The 18,263-nt window shown below is 39.2% G+C and overlaps 1 protein-coding gene across 1 annotated transcript in view; it reads right to left on the bottom strand.

The window, feature by feature from the left end:
• The window catches only part of cfap74 (cilia and flagella associated protein 74), a 49,551-nt gene extending 33,717 nt beyond the window's left edge, over nt 1-15,834 (bottom strand). Inside the window, exons 1-14 of the mRNA XM_054609803.1 lie at nt 15,752-15,834; nt 14,908-15,000; nt 14,426-14,504; nt 14,009-14,173; nt 13,008-13,106; nt 12,811-12,915; nt 11,887-12,048; nt 11,438-11,548; nt 9,956-10,058; nt 8,820-8,977; nt 8,391-8,604; nt 8,130-8,285; nt 5,074-5,232; nt 4,731-4,849 (exon numbers count right to left, since the gene is read on the bottom strand). Of these exons, the coding sequence (XP_054465778.1) occupies nt 4,731-4,849; nt 5,074-5,232; nt 8,130-8,285; nt 8,391-8,604; nt 8,820-8,977; nt 9,956-10,058; nt 11,438-11,548; nt 11,887-12,048; nt 12,811-12,915; nt 13,008-13,106; nt 14,009-14,173; nt 14,426-14,504; nt 14,908-15,000; nt 15,752-15,773 (1,745 nt within the window). The 5' untranslated portion in view covers nt 15,774-15,834. The remainder of the gene's footprint in view (nt 1-4,730; nt 4,850-5,073; nt 5,233-8,129; nt 8,286-8,390; nt 8,605-8,819; nt 8,978-9,955; nt 10,059-11,437; nt 11,549-11,886; nt 12,049-12,810; nt 12,916-13,007; nt 13,107-14,008; nt 14,174-14,425; nt 14,505-14,907; nt 15,001-15,751) is intronic.
• Nucleotides 15,835-18,263: the final 2,429 nt, after the last annotated feature.

Raw genomic sequence — 18,263 nt, 5'->3', positions numbered from 1 at the left:
TCTTTTTACATTAAGTGGTTACAGCATAATGCATATTTCTGCACTGTAGTTTTAGGAATTATATGAAATCAATGAAGTATTGACAATGACAAGTGTTTTTAAGGGCTGCTTTTTAGGTCAATTCATCCAAACTGAGATTTCTTTTTTCTTTCTGGTGGATCTTTAAGCTGGTGAAAATTGCAGTATTTGGCCTGAGGAGCAAGTTGCTTTGAATAAAATAAAAACATGGACCGATTAAAGAATATTGAACTTCACTGCAGTTTTAAATGGTGCTTCTATTGAATTATTTCTTTGTGGATTCTTAGTCAGACGACCAGAGAAGATAAATAAATCATCATGCACAGTTAAGTGCAGCATGGTTCTTGGATGTCAGTCATTGGAATTCCCTTTGACATATTACATAACTTTTTTTAGCTAACATGTTTCAACGGGGCACAACTATAACATACTGTGGCTGTCAAGTTTGTATCTATTTGACAGTCACAAAGTCCATTGGACAAATCAAAAGACTGCAGACTACTTTGAAGATGATTTTAAAAGGCTGGAACTTTACTCGATGCAAAATGAAGTGGGGTTTGCTCTGATCTCAGTTGGAGTTTGCATGCAAGGAACCCAGACGTCCAAATCTGAGATCAACCAGTTTTGAATACAGCTAGCAAAGAAAACTCTACTGCCACTTAAATCTAGAGATTTTATTTATTTTGTGAGATCAAAACAGTTATTTCACAATAAATATCCCTTATGTGCCGTTACCCGTTAAAAGAAAAAGTAAAAAAACAACAACTAGCCTACAATGCCGGCAATGTTGAGAAGACATGCTGTACATGTTAAATTAATTTGTTAATCAAGGGGGTCATATGGAATTCAAAACTATTATTCAGCAGCCCAAAGTGCAAGAAAGGTCATTGAGTGAACAATTTAGAGATGTCTGGGTTATTCTCCCATAAAGGACCGGTCTCTATTCTGGGAGGATTTGTGTAAATGTTTTGTACTACTTGTAATGGTTAAAGATTCATTATGTATGGTAATAAGGTGGCAGTCAGGACTTAACGTTACGACACAAAGGAGGAAGGCTCGAGAAGACTAGAGAACTGGAAATGTGATATGCCAATCAAGACACCACGGAAAAAGAACCTGTGCCAGAGTCTTAAACCGGCAAATAATGCAATCTTCGCCAGACATCGAAGCAGAGTGCTGTTCGGTACTTTTAATCGATGTAGAACAGCCACGATAGCATAGTCAGTGACTTCCGTAAGAGTCTTTATTGTTTGTATTATTGCTCTAGGTTCCGGCACACAGCTGACAATGCTTTACAAAACTTGACAACGCACTTAGTCCCGCCCCTGAGGCTGATAGGTCAATCATTATAATTAAAATTCTGATTCAAAGGTCTAGACCCAGGAAACTTATGGAGATCTGCTCTAGCAGATAAAAACATCCACATTGATTTCAGTTACACTGGAAGGTTCCTTTTGAATTTGTAGACTGTGCTCAAATTGTTTTGTATTTAATGAATATCAACATACTGGATGAAAAATGTAACAATTTATTTAATTCTGTTGCTGTGTGATTTGGATCCAAATAAACAAATTGTAGGTGTGAGTGTAGCCTCATATTTTGTTGAGTACCACCATTTCAACTTGTATTACACAACACAGCTCAGGAGCAAACAGACCACAGAATGGCGTCCTCCTCTCAGCATTTGCAATATATGCGAGGAAGGGACACTTGCTCTATCTTGTAAAGTACTTGGTAACCTTTGTTTTGAAAAGTGCTTTATAATTAAAGTTTTTTTATTACTACTATCATTACTGCATAAACACTGTATTCTATACCATAGTTTTTCACCACGTCTGGCCTGGACTGTTGTGTATTTAGTCCTTGTAGTGAAAACATACAGCAGAGCCAATTCTGGCACAAATGCACAATGCGTGTACGCTGGGTGAGGGGGTGTAGGGGGATGGGAAGACATTTTTAGAAATGAAGGGGGCGTACAGGGAACCATGGGATGGTGTGAAAAAAGCCCAGTGTGTTCCTAGTCCACATTTCTCTCTCTCCTGATGTGCTAATGGCTTTAGCTGGGTGAGCCACGAAGGGTTTGCGGTTGTCATGACTGACCTCAATGTTTTAGGTAAACACAACAGACAAAGAATAGTAGAAGGAGGGTGCATGGCAGGTACAATAGCAGAAATAGTGTTTATAATAATATTTTGTGTATAATGTTCTATAATTTGTCTTCCTGACTACAATAGATACCAAACTATATGATTCCTAAACTATTATGTTTATTATCCCGTTGCAGCTATGGTGGTGGTAACAGTAACTATAGTTACATATGTACAGTTTACAGTGTTTTTCTGTAAATATGGTACAAAATCTATTGAAATCTTATTTTTACTTATCTTTTTTTTTATAGAAAAAAAAACAAGAGGTTGTTTTCATCCAGTAACCCAACAGTAACACAAGAATAACACACTGGGTGCTAGATTTAAGTAGACCCAGTTTTGAAGCGGTCTTTCATTGACTCAAAAATCTGTCAATTTTTAACACAGTGATTTTTGCAGAGAGGGTTGTTCAAGACAAGACATGCCTTGATTTGTTGTTCTTTAGCTGAATGAGTCATCCATTGGTCACGACCACTTCTAATATTGTGTGAGTAATCAGTGAGAAATACTTAAACACAACATAATTGAATATAAGACCTATAGTGAATGATGGACCCAATGTGTTGGCAGAAGTCAGGTGAACCTTTTCAGAGTGGAACTATTTAACATATACTGAAGAGTGGTCACTGCAGTCATAAGCAATGACAGGATAATGGCACATTGGATTTCCCTTCATTTCCCAAGACCCTCTTGTGTCAGTCGCTTTAATGACATCATAAGTTGACCTGTGAGCCAGTGGAGCGGGACGAACAGCAGGAAACAACCAACATGTCTCCTGCTGAGGTACTGCCAGTCTGTCCACTTCTCGTTTTAAAGTTTGACACAGAACTACTACGTACTATCATGGTGCTGGATCTTCCTAATTTGGATATTTCAATCACTCAGCGGCTCATAAAATGTGTTGGTAAGCATTATTCTAAAAGACTTTCAGGATTAGACGACCACTCAGTCGGATAATACAGAAACGTCAGACAACTAAAAAAGTTATTTACCATTCAAATGAACAATGTGCTGTATCGTAGCTGTATTACAACAATAATACTCAATAAAACTGTAGTCTTCTTTGCTGCTGCTGTGCAGCGCTCAAGTCGTGGGTGAGCAATAAATACTGCACCATCTTTGACTATACATGGTTTGTTGATGCATGCCTTAAAGGAAGAAAACTTGTTTCGGCTTAGTTATTTGTCGTTATTATTTAACACCAGCCTAACATCAATTTCTCTCCACCTTATTTTGGGAGATCGCCATCCAACAGCAGGAAACCATCTACGCTTTGTCATGACGGAAGAAATAGGGAGTTGAGTGTATATAATATACATTATACTACAGTATGTATCCATTCACCCCTGTTTTTTTTTAAGAAAGTGCATGTTTGCTGCATGTGAGTTAAGATCACAGGACTAGAAGGTGATACGTTCAGACAAGTGGCCCAGCACGAAGGCTGAAGAACGGCATCAGTAGTTTCCGGCTGACCCTGCTGCAGCCTGGGAGACTCTCCACTCAGTCAGGCAGAAAGAAGAGAGACAAAGAAACCACGTCAAGTCATGGGGGAGCTGGAGGGAGAGTGATACACAGCGAGTGACCCGGAGAACCATGCATCTCTGCTCGGCCTGTGGGCTGCTGGCAGGCTGAGGGAGAGGAGATAGCGGAGACGTAGACTGACTCACTGAGCTGAGTCTCATAAGAGGAGCTGCGATCGTGGTGATCCAAGCTGGCGTCCATATGTGGGAGGACAGGCTTTGCTTTCACGTCCACTCCATCGGCTTTTAAAATGACAAGAGGTGGTTGTATTGAATTCCTGCGTGGTGATACATCAGCAGATGTTTCCGTGTGATAACTGAAGCAACCAAACATATAGTGGCTTCACAGGAGATTTAACATTTGTTGTTGTACACAACTCTAGCTCAAGTGTTGGCGCAATACACTGAACAACAACTGTGCTTAATTGTGTTTATTTGGGTGTCTATTTTTATCTCTTTAAGATTAATATTTCAATATTTTCCTCAGATGGGATTCATTTTAAGGTTCTGGTGGGCTGCTTTATGCTATGGTATGTGTGTTTGTTTGCCCCCACAGTGACACACATAGACAATATGGAGTTGCTGGCTGTTGGTAGATTGACACTTTAAAAAGGTACAGTTCAACAATTTTGGTTTATTCTCTGTGGTTTTTACACATAGAATACATTTTTTTAATTTGATCTCTTTGTGTCCAGTAGAGAGCTGGGTCAAGTCACGTGTTGCCTTAACACAAAGTATGGAGGCAGGGGGAAACTGCATACCTCCATCCAAACTTTCATGGAATTTGGATGTAGAAGTAGATGACACTATTTTTATATGGCGGACTGATACCGTAATGACATTTTTTAGGTAGCAATAGAAACATTTTAAGTACCCTTTATTTTTTTATAGCCTGTTAAAGTGGAATTCCGCCAATTCTATGCATCAGAGTCTGTTTACAGGTCTTGGGGAGTACTACCGTCGCCAGAGTCCAGTGTTAAAAAGAGTTGACCAGACCTCTGGACCGTGGCCACTGCTGTCGTGTGTTTACAATATAAAATCTTACTTGATAGAGATGAAATCCTTCAGTTGGGCGGAGACCCCAATGAGCTTGCAGTGGTTGGTGATGTAGCTGATGTTAGTGAGGACGACTTTCTTCTTATACATTATCCCAACTTCAAAGTCCTAAAAAGAATATTCACTGTAATGTCAGTATGTCACTATGAAATTTCATCAACAAAAGATAAAAAAAAAAATCAGCTGGTAATTAGACATACATAGTTTTAATAAAAATGATAATTTTATATAATTATCATAATGCACAAGTTCATTATTATTCTTTGTAGACATGAATTCCTGTGACAAAGTATTTTCAGGATGTGCATTCTGCAGAATCAGTGGTGAGGTACCTTGAAGAGGATGACCTCTGGTTTACTGATGAATGGAGGACCTTTCAACTCTTTCCCATGAAGCTTTTTAGCAGGAATGTTCAGCTTTCCACCGGCCATATCCGGTTCTTCCTGCTTCACTTCTGTCTGCACCACTGTTGTTTTCTCATTCAGGGGCTTCTGTAACCACAAAGGGAAGCAACAGCTGGTTGAGTCTTTACAAATAATCAAATACTAAAAAACTGAATATGAAACTAAATCTTCCATTCCATTGTCATAAACGTTTTCAATTTTTTGTTGTTACTTGTTCCTCAGATGATTCCTTCTCCTCTGAATGTTGGTCTATGCGTGTATATAAATGTATGTAATATTTCAGACTGAGTGGAGATGTAAATGTGCACCACATGTCATTAAGTGCGTAAAATATATGATTTAATGTAGGATTATTAAATCCTATTATGAGATTATAACAATGTACTTCCTATGGGTTTAGTCTGGTGCAATATAAAATGAGAGACTGATTCATCATCTGTGTATGAACATGTAGCTTTATCTTTAGCCAAGTCAATTTGACACTTTGTCAACTGTCCATTGTTCAAAACCAATATTTGATATCCCATGTGTAATCAATATATATAACTACTGATATTAGCTTAAAACAGATATATGTCGCTATAGGCATAAATGTTGTTGATAGGTAACAAGAAACTGCATTACAGAAATGCTAAAGATAATGTTTAAGATCATTCAGAATATCTTTTGCCAGTCTATTGTTTGTTCAGCGGAGACCGCAGACACATTCATTTTTCAACAGAATTTTGTCCCACTCATTACGTGGTCACAAAAAGAAGAATTAAAAAAAAGTAAAAAAGAGAAATAAGTTTGTTTTTCTACAGCAACATTTGTTCATTTGACATTAGCAACATTTAAGTTCTCAAGTGTTGCCCAAGCAAAAGTAGCTGTACAATAATTCTGCCTAAATATTATACATAAAAAAATTGGCAAAGTTATTATTTAATTTAGAAAATGGTATCTTATCGGCATCCGATATACCAGCTATCGACAATTTTGACACAACGTGGTAGCAACACATTTTAGACCGTACCAAAAAGGTACTGATGGTCGGCAGTCAGGCCTGGTCAGAACAGGCTGATACAGAATATATGTGTATAATTGTGAAAATCATGAGTTTTCCAACATTTAAGCTATTTAAGGAGAAACAAAAAAGGTAAACTGTGTGTTTAGTGTTCAACATGTGAAAGCGTTTTTTATGAGCCCCATTTTACTTTTTAAGGTCATTTTATCCCTGCTCTATTCTTACTGTTTTTGTAAAGCAGTTGAAGTGAACGGACATTATCATCATCATTGTCCCCCTCATGAATCATCTTATTAGCTTTGTTACGTTGCAGTGCTCATCCATCGCACAAGCCATTACTGTGTTGAGAAGAAGCCTTTGATGGGGCAATGAGTCTGATCTGTGAGCAGGAGACATCGCTTCCACTCCACTTGCCACTTGCTCAGAGCTCTGAGCTGTGGCACCGCGCCCACTCTGAGGCCTCAGAGGCTGCAGCGCGATGACAAGGGATGCCTGACGTCCCACATTTCAAGTGTGTGGAGGGGCTTGATGAGACGGACAGCCAATCCGCCTCCATGGTAGCCAGCTACAGACACTGATGGAGCAGCCCTTGAGCAAGGCTCTTCATCTTCAGATGAAAAAAAAAAAGTCTGATTTGGTGCTGTAACTGTGGTAAAACTCTTTGTTGATGGAGATTAATTGATAATATATTTATTGTAACTATTGAAACTATTGTAACTTTTCAATTCTACACTTAATAATCTCTTAATTACACCACATTTTTAGGAAATCTGGCTATAGGCAAACTAAGCCTATATGTGTTGAAGGGAAATGACAAAAACAATACCAGCCTCAGATTTCTAAATTGGCAGTGTTTTCAGCCTGTGTTAGAAAGTCAGTTCCAGTTGCCTACAGGCACTCAGTGTACTGTATCGTAATGTGTTAGCATTACTCTGGACACAGATATCAGTGTTATAGTTTAGTTGTAACAAGTAAAACAAATTGAACAGTAACTCTATGTTTCTCTTTAACCAGATTCTAATAAGGCATTTTGATCTGATTCTGATATGACAATATGTTTTTGGTGATGATATTAATGGATGAATATAAGGAATAATTAATTTAGCCAAGGATCATCTTGCGGGGGAGGAATTGTAAAAGTAGCAGCAGCCAGATTAAGCTGGATAGATAAAAAGGCTGCAGGCAATAGGTGAAGTCAAACCTCCAACAAGTCACCGCACAATTTCCCCGTGGGATGGAAAACCGCTTCCACTGTGCATCACAGGTTCTTAAAACAAATACACGTGGTGCAGTTAATCCTACTCTGAAGGACCAGCTGCTGGAAACACGCACAGATAGCACTGATGATGATGTACCTCAAATAATGTTGCACCATCTTTGAGAATTGTCAGATAACATGGTCTTGAGCAGTCTCTCAATGATGTAAGTAATAATAAAAATAAACTAGTGAAGAATACAATATCCGAGTTTCCAAGGTGACGCCTTCAAATGCCTTGTTTTGTCTGATAGTCCAAACCCAAATATATTATTTTGCTAAGACATACGTCTGTTAAAAATAGCAAATTAACACATTTTTTAAATGTTGTTGATTGATTTATCAATGAATCAACTTATTGTTACAGCACTAATTGTTCACAACCTTAGTTTACAATCCTCTCACAAGCATAAATGTTTAGCTCTTATGGTGTGAGGTTCACAGGAAGGATGTGGAAGTCCCCCTTAAAAAAAACAGCCCCCCTTATCCATCTGCCCTATAAACTAGCAGGAGTCTGTTGGGCCTGAATTAATCAGTGAAATTATTTCTACAACATGCTTCAGTTTGTCGGTGGGGAATTCGGTTGTTGAATTATATAAAATAAGCACTTCCATGAAAAAAAATAAAAAGATGTGGCTGCTGTGAATGGGACGTGATTTATGAGTGTTTAAATATAGCAGCTTGCAAGGATTTGCTATTGGTTGGCTGTGGCTTGTTTTTGTGCACCTTGTAGTTCTGGTCCCACAGCCCAGAGAACTCAGGCTCAGCCAGGCTGTCAGCGAGGCTCTGATGGTCCACTTCCTGGTGTATGGTTTCCTCCAGGTCCTCAACATCAGAGGAGTCTGACGATGAGCTGCTGATGTCACTGAATTGTCTCAACTGCTGAGCAAACGCACATACACAGTGGGACGTTTAAATTCAATCGACCTCTTTTAAAATTCATTAATTTCTACAATAATGTGATCTTGGATGTTTCGAACCACTCACGATTGTGGCTCTCTCTTCAGTGGCTGGTGGGGGACTGGGATCCAGGTAGTGCAGGAGCTTCTCTCTTGCCCTTCCCAGGGATGGGAACTTGTCAGTGGTTGAGGGTTTAGGCAGCGGTGCCCGGTGCCTCTTTCTGCCCTTTACCAGCTGTTCCTCCTGAAGGATTTTTGCCACAATCTCCACTCTCTTTGACTTCTGCCTCTCCTCGAATTCCCTGCGAAAGGCAAATCAACAACACTGCATTAGACTGAAATGCGGTCATGTATTCCTCAGCACACAGCGATAGAAAACACCCACACACTGCTGCATGGAGTGGGAGTGGAGGACATGCACGTGGGAGAGGAAAGGAAAGGAGAGGAGAGGAGAGGAGAGGAGAGGAGAGGAAAGGAAAGGAGAGGAGAGGAGAGGAGAGGAGAGGAGAGGACGTACGCTTGTTTTCGTTTTATCTCCTCTAGTTGTTTCTGTTGGTACATATGTCTGATACTGTTGATTCCTTGGGCCTCCAGGGATTCTCTCAGTTGTCTGCGTTGCTGCTCTTTCTTCTGGGCATTTGCCTTGGCTCTGCTTTGTTGGACCCGTAAGCTCTCCTAACGAAATCAGATTAATCAAGCTATATTTAACCGCATCATGTCATTTTATAAAAACTATAAAATGTACCTGTTGAATGGTAAATTGGACAATACAGCACTAAGCATGATGACAGCAGTGGAAGATCATGATGATGAGCATGTAAGTACTGGCGACAACAGCATACACAGCCCAGAGCTGAATTTACTGCATTTTGGGATCCATGAGGGGGTGTAGTAATGACAATACAATGTGGTTTCTGCTTCACATCTCTCCTTGCTATGAGGAGAATTTGGCCAGAGTGGATGGAATAAATAAATCCAGGTCCTAAAACAAATGTATGATGATTTCCCTTGGATTCATCATACATTTAACTACTAATGTAGTTGACCAAATGATAGACAAGTTTGAATGCAAACTTGCAATAGCTGTACAATGAGTAATTAGCAATGTAAGAGTCACATGATCAGAGACAAGTCACACTACACTCTTATGCATATGACACGGCCACATCTCCCATTAAAATACTGGTATTCATACTGAAAATACTACAGAGCCCAGTGGGTGTCATGGGAAGAACAAATATATTTTGTTAACACAGGACTACTGGCAGTGCTTTGCTTGAAATGAATTATGACCCTTAAATGCAATAATATTTGTTAGACAAACATCAGGAAAAGACATTCAGTTTCATACATTCATTTAACTATAGAGTTATGTTAGTGCTTACGCTGACATTTTAGCACAAATGAAATTAAACAAAGTTGTGTCTCTGTTTACTATGTCTTTAAAGCTTTATGAGCACATAATGCATCACTAAATAGAGTTTGTACTCAGAGGTTGTTCACTTATGCGCTTTGGGAATTAGTCTTTCTAATAATGCACTACAGATATGGTAGCTATAGAACAATAAAACAATACATAGAGCTACAGCTTGTGTTTTTCATTACTACTAAAACAATAATGCTACAGTAGCAGTACTGGAAGGTGTTGCTCACTTGGGTGGCTGCTATGTTAGATTTCAGTGACTGGACAGCCTGTATCCTCTTTTCCAGTAACTCCCTGTTCTGCTGCTCCTTCTCAGCCTCTTGCCGATGCATCCTGTGTGAAACGACAATCCCAAAGCTCATGAATGCTCAAATACAGTACAGACAGAAAACAAAGCGGCTGTCGCTGCTTGGGATTGACACGCAACATTGAGGTTAATTGTCATGAGAGAGAAATTAGTATTATACCAAAATAACATTCCCTTAAGCTTTGAAGTGGCATATTGTAGAAAACACAGTTCAGGTCAGGTTCCAGATACACATAGGTATTTATCAAAATAAATACATACAAATATACTTCTATTTACATGAACAAGATACAAATCTTACAACAACAGCACATATTTTGACATAAACAGTGGAGATATAAATGTGCATTTGACATAGAAACAAAAACTATGACGAATGGCAATCAGATGAAGAAGTCAGACAGACGGAATTGGCTAATAGCTTCTTTCACCGTTTGAATCAGGAAATAAATGTTAATCAAAGGTAGAGTATTGTTATATAAATTGAAAATAATTATATTTAGCTTGATGGCATGTGGTCATGGTATAAGCAGAGAGTTAGTTACCATTCTTTGCTTGATTATTCTTTGACTCGTGCCACTCAGCTCAAAATACATTGTTCTTACTGAGAAAGTAAATCTAAAAAAATCTAGTTCATTTTTTAAAGTCAAGTCATTTCCTAAAACAGCCTGGCATTGTTGCTTATAGTAAACATCATTCAAACAGGAGTATATAGTGATTTTGTTGCAGACTATTTTCAGCTGCTAATTAAAATACATTTGTTGTATGAGCTTTCCTGTACGGTGCGATGCATGTAGGCTCCACTCATAATAAACTAGTGCTTATAGTCTTGGTAATGAAGGAACATGTGACCCATTGCTACAGTTTGGCTCATGGATGTGTTTTTAATAGTTTTTGAAGCAAAATGGCGCTCAATAAACTACAATACATCAGGTCTGGGCTACTAAGGGAACACCAGAATCAGTTTATCGTTGGTTTTGGTCTTTTGATGGGTATTTTTAACAATAAGAAAATATACAACATTGAAAGACCTTATCCTTTAAGGCTTTAAGGTGGACTATGGTGAATCCATTGGATTTAAAAACTGTTGCTTCATTTGGCAAATAGGACACTTTTCTTAGGGGTGACACATCGGGTCACACAAGCCCGCTGTCGCTGTAGACTATTCCATGATGAAAGTAAATTTCATGTGCAAGTCAGTTTTTGGGGGGCAGGGACATTTTTGCATGAACTTTTCTGTAAGAACTTGAGCGCTTTAAAGAATCCTGTCTGGCCCACTTGTAATATATTTTGCCAGTGTAAGTGAATGATCAATAGGATGGGACAACTCTTCAAAGAATCCTCTGAGTAACACCATATTCTTGTTCTAGTCAAAGCCCTCTTTATGGGCTTGGAAGCTGATTACCTTTTAATGGTCTCTTTCAAGTACTTGGCAGCTATCTTGCGGCTCGCCTGGCCTTCTTCAACTTTCTTCTGACATTCAGCCTCCTCTTTCTTCAGCATGGCTGCCTGTTTACTATCAGAACACAATCCCAAACACTTATATACAATTATCAGTCTTCACATGGCCTTTCAAGGTTGATATAACTGATTCCCCATACAGGCTTCTTATAAAAAGAATCAATAAGCAAATGCTGTAGAACAATGTCATAGGACAAACATTACCTCCATAGGGGAATGGTACCCTGGATATAGTTTAAGGCACTTTTCATTTACCATGTGCATATAAGTAGTATTTTGCTGAAATCAGATGTTACATCTTCGACTTACTTGTTTATGTACTGAGAGAATCATTTTATATTACCACAGAGCAGTAGCAGTAGTGTGTACGTAATAGACGATTGTTTTCCCTACTCCCTGAGATTCTGCATCTTGAGCTGCAGGTTCTGGCCGGCTTTCCTCTCCTGCAGCATCCTTGTCGCTGCCTTCTGGTCCTTAAGGACCCAGAAGACCTGCTCCTCCTGCCGGAGTGAGGCAAACCTGCCAAGCTCCACCTCCACCTCGTTCAGCACCAGTCTGAGAAGCAAAGATGGAGAATGAGGTGGATGTAGACAGAAAATGAAGTTGAAAACGCTGCCTGGTGGTCTATATTATCAACCAGTAGTCACTTAGTGTATCAGAGGTAAGAAGCTAGACATGTATTGGGTTTTGAAGCTCAATGTGGCTTTGAATTTGTCGTTTTTCTTTTTCACAGATCAATCATCTCAATCAATCGGTCTAGGAGGCAAACACTTAACGGGGGATAATTGGAAAAGCCTTCAAAGCAGCATTCGGACTATTAGAGGACATCATTTTCCTTTAGAAAAACAAGCAGTTCCTCAAAACAGAATTAGGCCACTTTTCTTGCATATCAAACTTGAAGATGATGGTTTACAGCATTCACAATCACTGTGAAGCAGCTGCACAAAATGTCAAATGAACAGGCTTTCTGACAAATCAAAACACAAGGGGCTGCATTGGTGTGGGTGTGTTGTTTCAGGTACCATTGAGATGCTTAAATACATCCAGGAAGTCTGTTTAGAGAAATAGATCTATTGGTTTAAAGGTGTATCAGATCCCTTAACACTGCCGAGCAGTTTGCTCTGTTGCCGGTTGATGTCACATTGAGAAGCGGGAAAAGTTGGGGCAGGTTAAGCTTTTTTGCTGGATGTCCATAAAGGTATTTCTTTTAACCCTCTGTTTAATGCAGTGGTTCCATTGAACTAAATGAGGGGGCTGCAGTGCTAATGCCTGTCAGAACAAGACCTAACTGTCAAACTATTTTCCTGTCGGACTCACTTTTGTTGCTTCAGCTCAGTGTTGACGTGGCCCTCCAGCTCCTCCTCATTCTGCAGCTTTTGACACAGTTGCTTATGATGGGATCGCAAACGAAACACTGCCACACTGCAGATTTAAATAAACAAAGAGCAGATACACCAGGGTTTGACCAAAGCAGAAATGTCTCATACATGAATATAAAGAACAGACCAACTCACCTGTTATCTGCTGCTCTCTGTCGCTCTATCTCTTTCTCCAAGTTATCCCTCTGCTCCACCAAACTTTCAATGTTCTGACGACAGAGTTTAAGCACTTCTCTGAAAAAAAAAGAAGCATGAAATAACAGACCAGTTCAAGTGTTGACATAGAAACCATCCCAGATCAAAACCAATAAGAAAGAACATTTTCAAGGCTGTTAAAGTGCAATGTACCCAAAGCATCAGGCTAATGGATTTCCTTGTGGCCATTGCAATAAAAAGAAGGCAATTCTGTGGGCTAACAAGGTAATCTGATGAAGATATTGAAAAGCTGAGAGTGGACACACACACACACACACACACACACACACACACACACACACACACACACACACACACACACACACACACACACACACACACACACACACACACACACACACACACACAACTCAATAGCTTTGAATTGCCCAATGTTTTTCTGCAGTTTAATGGTGTGCAAAAGAACAATCTGTGAGCGGGGGAAAAAAAACTGTCATAAAAAGAAAATCATGGCACATGGTCGAGCAAGAGCTGCAGATTGGTTAAAAGCCAGGTGTGCTTAAGTTCCATTAAAGTCATGTTTGATCAGAGCGCTGTACAGCTCCACTCTGACCTTTGATGTTTTCTGCTAAAGGAAAATGACAGCCATTTTTGCTGAGGAGCGCATCACAGTTCATCGGGTGCTTAACGGCTCGCAGTGCACCAAAATGAAAAAAGAGGGAAGAAAAGTGGGAAGAGAGGACATTAGGGGAAATGTTCTCTCTGCAGCTGAAATTATTTCCTGCAAATAGCTGAATCAATTGGTACAGAAATGATTGGCTCTGAGTGAAGAGGGCAAGAGGGGAATGACCTGGGAAAGTGGAATAAAGCTGGAGAAAAAAAAATCATCTTTCCAGAAACTGAAAAGATTGTGGAAAATGTTTTGCTTTTTTCTAAGTGCTACTGTGGCTCTGTAGGTCTGTTGGTTGCCAAGTCCAGACCTGGCTTTCAGCACGTCCTGCTCCTTCTGTTGGTGAAACAAGTCCAGCTGGTCCAGGTTTCGTCTCAGCTTGAACATCCGTGCTGTCTCGGCATTACTCCTCTTCTGACCATTCATAGCCGCAACCTCAAGGTCACCATCACCGTCAACATCACCATCGTCATCTCTACGGGCAGATGGAAAACTACATTTAGGAAAGGTTGCATGTTTAATGCAAAAGCTGGTTATGAATTATTATGTTCCACTATTATGCCTGTGTGTTTGTACCGAGGTTTTACGGTGTGAAAAACATCATAATCATAATGAGAATTACATTTAGTCACATTGACACGATGTTCTACATACTGAGAAGGAAGTAACAGGATTGAGACATAATAAATGATATAATATGATCCACAGAAAAGCAAGAAACACTCACTCATACAGCTCCTCTAACCACTGGAAATCAGGAGGAAGGGCTGTCTCTTCTTCTTCAAAGGTCTCCTGGCCTGGACCTTCTTCTGAAATAAATGTGCATTTTAAGTGAGGGATCCTAGTCTCTTAAAACTATGTTAAAAGCAACAGTTTTTATACATTACATTACATTACATTACATTACAGTCATTTAGCAGACGCTTTTCTCCAAAGCGACTTACAGTCAGTAGTATATTACATATCATTCACCCATTCACACACTGATGACAGGCTACCATCAAGGTGCCACCATCAGACTCTAACTAACATTCATCATCCAGTCCACACCGACGGCAAGCCTTCAGGAGCAACTTGGGGTTAAGTGTCTTGCCCAAGGACACATCGACTGCCGAAGCTGGGTATCGAACCACCGACCCTCTGATTGGAGATAGCTGAATCACATATGTGTGATTGTGAATTGAAGATACATTTTTGGCTGTCACTCACTGTCATCACTGTCCTCATCGGTGCTGAGGTGGACCCTCAACAGTCCACTGCTGTCTGACACATCAGATGGACTTTCCACATCTTCCATTTCACCTGATTTATGAATGAAACATGTGCATATTATCAGACAATTCAACGTAGCATTGCTGACTGAATTGCTGGAAGTCACTATCTTTTTTTCGGCAGATAACAACCAACTCTGCTCCCAGCAGACCACATGACCACAGGACAATAATAACATAATAACATGACAATAGAAACCTGTGCAATACATTGCACATTGCACTGTGCAATAATGGTTAAAAAAGTTAAAAGTAGTTGAAATAGTTGTTTTTTTTTTTTCTCTGTCTGTAAATATAGTATTTCAGTTATTGTTGTTTTTTCTACTGTTTTTTTTATTGCTTATTTATAATACTTGTTTTATTTTATTTTTATTTTTCATTTTTTATTTTATTTATTTTTTTTTATTTTTATTTTTAGCTTGTCTTCTTCTACTATGTCTCTTGTGTGCACTTTACTCTCTGCTGTTGTAAGTCTGCAAATTTCCCCGCTGCGGGACTAATAAAGGATTATCTTATCTTATCTTATCTTATCTTATCTTATCTTATCTTATATGGCGTTAATTATCAAATAAAAAAAAATAAAAAATAAATAGATATGTCCGCAGACTCAAAGAGCGACTCTCGGTGATGTTACATTGTACCAGCTATGTTTGATGTGTGTCGCATTGCTACAAAGTAAGACCAGTCACTGCGCCATTAAAGCTGGATTATATATTATATTATATATTATTATACATAACATTATAGTTAACAGCTTCATTCAAGGAACACTGAGCCATTACCTCGCTTATCTGGGGTTTCCATCTTCTCCAAATGTAACTTTTTTCTCACTCACAACAGGTAATCCGCCATGTTTGTTAGTGTTTCCAAGGAGACTGGGACGCACTGGGAGGCACTGGGAGTCCCTGGAGACTTCTCTCTCAGCTGACAGCCTATTGTCATGACAACATCATTCTCAAATCCACTGTAATAAGATACAAGAGAGCTTTATTTTATTTTAAAATCACACTGTAGAGCATATTAGGTTGAAGTAGGATGGTTGTTGTTATACTTCATTAAAAATGATTTCCTGAAATTGCATTTTAGTGATTTTCTGTCTGCTGTTACCTTTCAATGTAATTTCTATCAACAACACTGGTTTATTTCATCTGATTCATTAATTATGCGTCGAGCAAGACTCAGCAGAAAATATCTCAGCTGGCTCAGAGAGAAGAATGATGAATCTGTGAGTTATGCAAAATCTTTTGTCTCAGCATGCAGGACTGCTATCTGATTCACATCACATTACATTACATTACATTACAGTCATTTAGCAGACGCTTTACACTGGACATGACGTTCATCTGTAGTTGATCAGTATTGCACTGGCACAATGGACTTTTCACTGGAACGATTCTCTTTTATTCGACACACTGAAGCTGTCTTTCAATTCATCATAATGTTGAAGAGGAATTGAGAAGTGTGTCCTACTGTATAACCTATTGAAAACTTGTGATACAAGAATATTTTAGATCACCATGGGAGACAGAATAAACAAATATTATGGGCGTATGTGTGTGTGATGTAGGAGAGAGGGCCTGATTTGTTGGAAAGATAAAGGCAAAGCGAAGTAACCGCGAGGGAAACGAGGACTCCAGCTGACTGAGAGAGATGGAGAAAGAGAATACATGAGGATGAGAGGAATAAAAGGAATAAGAAAGAGTTAGTGGTGGAGAGGCACACATTGCAGCGTGTACCGTATTCTGGTATCTTCAAATCAAAAGAATTTACGGTGCAAATCCGACTGGAAGGTCCGCTGGGAGGGAGAGGCTGTGGTTTGAACCCGGCACCAGTGACTCCAGGCCTGCGTCTGCTCCCCAGGGTGAGGCAGCAGGAACCAGGGCAGGTGTTCTGCTGTAATGTGCATTTTCCCCACGGCACATAAAGGAGGTTACTTTTAATAAGGAGAAAATAAAAGCCTGTATATTTTTATAGAATGGAGGATACATTTCTTATTAATCCTATATTTTATTTTTTGTAATCAAACTGAGAGGAGATTAAAATCCTTACTGAGAGTGTACCTCTGGGACTCATATCATATCTCTATATTGTAATTATTCCCTTGGAAATTCATAGAAAAATGAACATGCGGAGTGAGATGCGTTTACAACTTTACATTGTTTTTTCTTTGCTTTATAAACTTTTTTAATATTTGTTGAGGTTTCTTGGATTTGGCGACCTTAAACTGGATAGACAAAATATTGGGAGCACCTCACTGAAAAGGACTTATACATATTCAAACTGATTATAAACACTGTGGCAATCAACAGTGACTGTGCTCACCAGACAATCAACACTTTGAATTGTCGAAGCAAAATGTGACAACTAAGAGCAAACACCTAAACCAAAGCTGCAGCTGCATCACTCAGATGCTTTCACAAGATACAAACAGATGACAACACTGGAGAAGTGTTAGCAAGTTTAAAGGAGGCACATACATACAAATCTGACTAATTGTCATTTTGTTATTTGCATATGATTACCCAAAGCAGCCTACTTTATCATTTAGTGGTGTTTTGTTCTCCATATATATCCCATTAAATATCACTATAATATTAGTTTTTCTATACAGTGTTGGGATAACTGCATCAATTTTGAAAATCTGTCTCCTCCATACTTTCAGAAAGTGCAACATTTAATCGTGGAAAAACCTGCATGTCTGCGGTACTAAAACTGTAACATATTTAGTCTTATTATGATGTGAATGTTCCTGATTTATATATTTAGTCTGTGGTGCTCATTGCATATTTTATGCAATGGTTTGTGTTCTTTTTATTAGTGTTTTTAGTATTTTTGGGGGCATTTTTATGTCTTTAGACAATGGTTGGAAGTTGACAGATGACAGGAGGGGGGTGAGAGATGGGGAGTGACATTCATAAAGCTCCCCGATGGACGGTTTATGTTCGGGACCTTAACCCCTATACCGGCCACCATAGGGGCCCCTTCATTTGTCTGTGTGTCTGTGGTCTCATTTTACTTTGTGATGTTGCGTTGCATCTCCACTAGGTTCTGAAGAGTCTATACCTCTTTGAATTGTGGTCTTTGGTCCATGGTATAAAAAGTGATATAACCTCGACAGTAATTGGAGCCTTATATGAGAAATATTCAGATGTACGTGTGCGTTAGAACAGAATTATATAACAGTCTGGAGGGGAGGTGTTGAGCCTGCAGAAGTTCATCCTTCATCACATTATTCTGCTGGCCAAAAGCCCACATCAACCTGGTGCAGTCAGCTGTTCCAGAATGAGGAGGTGT

The sequence above is a fragment of the Anoplopoma fimbria genome, chromosome 12 (assembly GCF_027596085.1).
Source record: "Anoplopoma fimbria isolate UVic2021 breed Golden Eagle Sablefish chromosome 12, Afim_UVic_2022, whole genome shotgun sequence".
In the NCBI taxonomy this organism is placed as follows: Eukaryota; Metazoa; Chordata; class Actinopteri; order Perciformes; family Anoplopomatidae; genus Anoplopoma; species Anoplopoma fimbria.
Note: the sequence above shows the minus strand (reverse complement) of the source record. Positions and strands in the feature narration are given on the sequence as shown.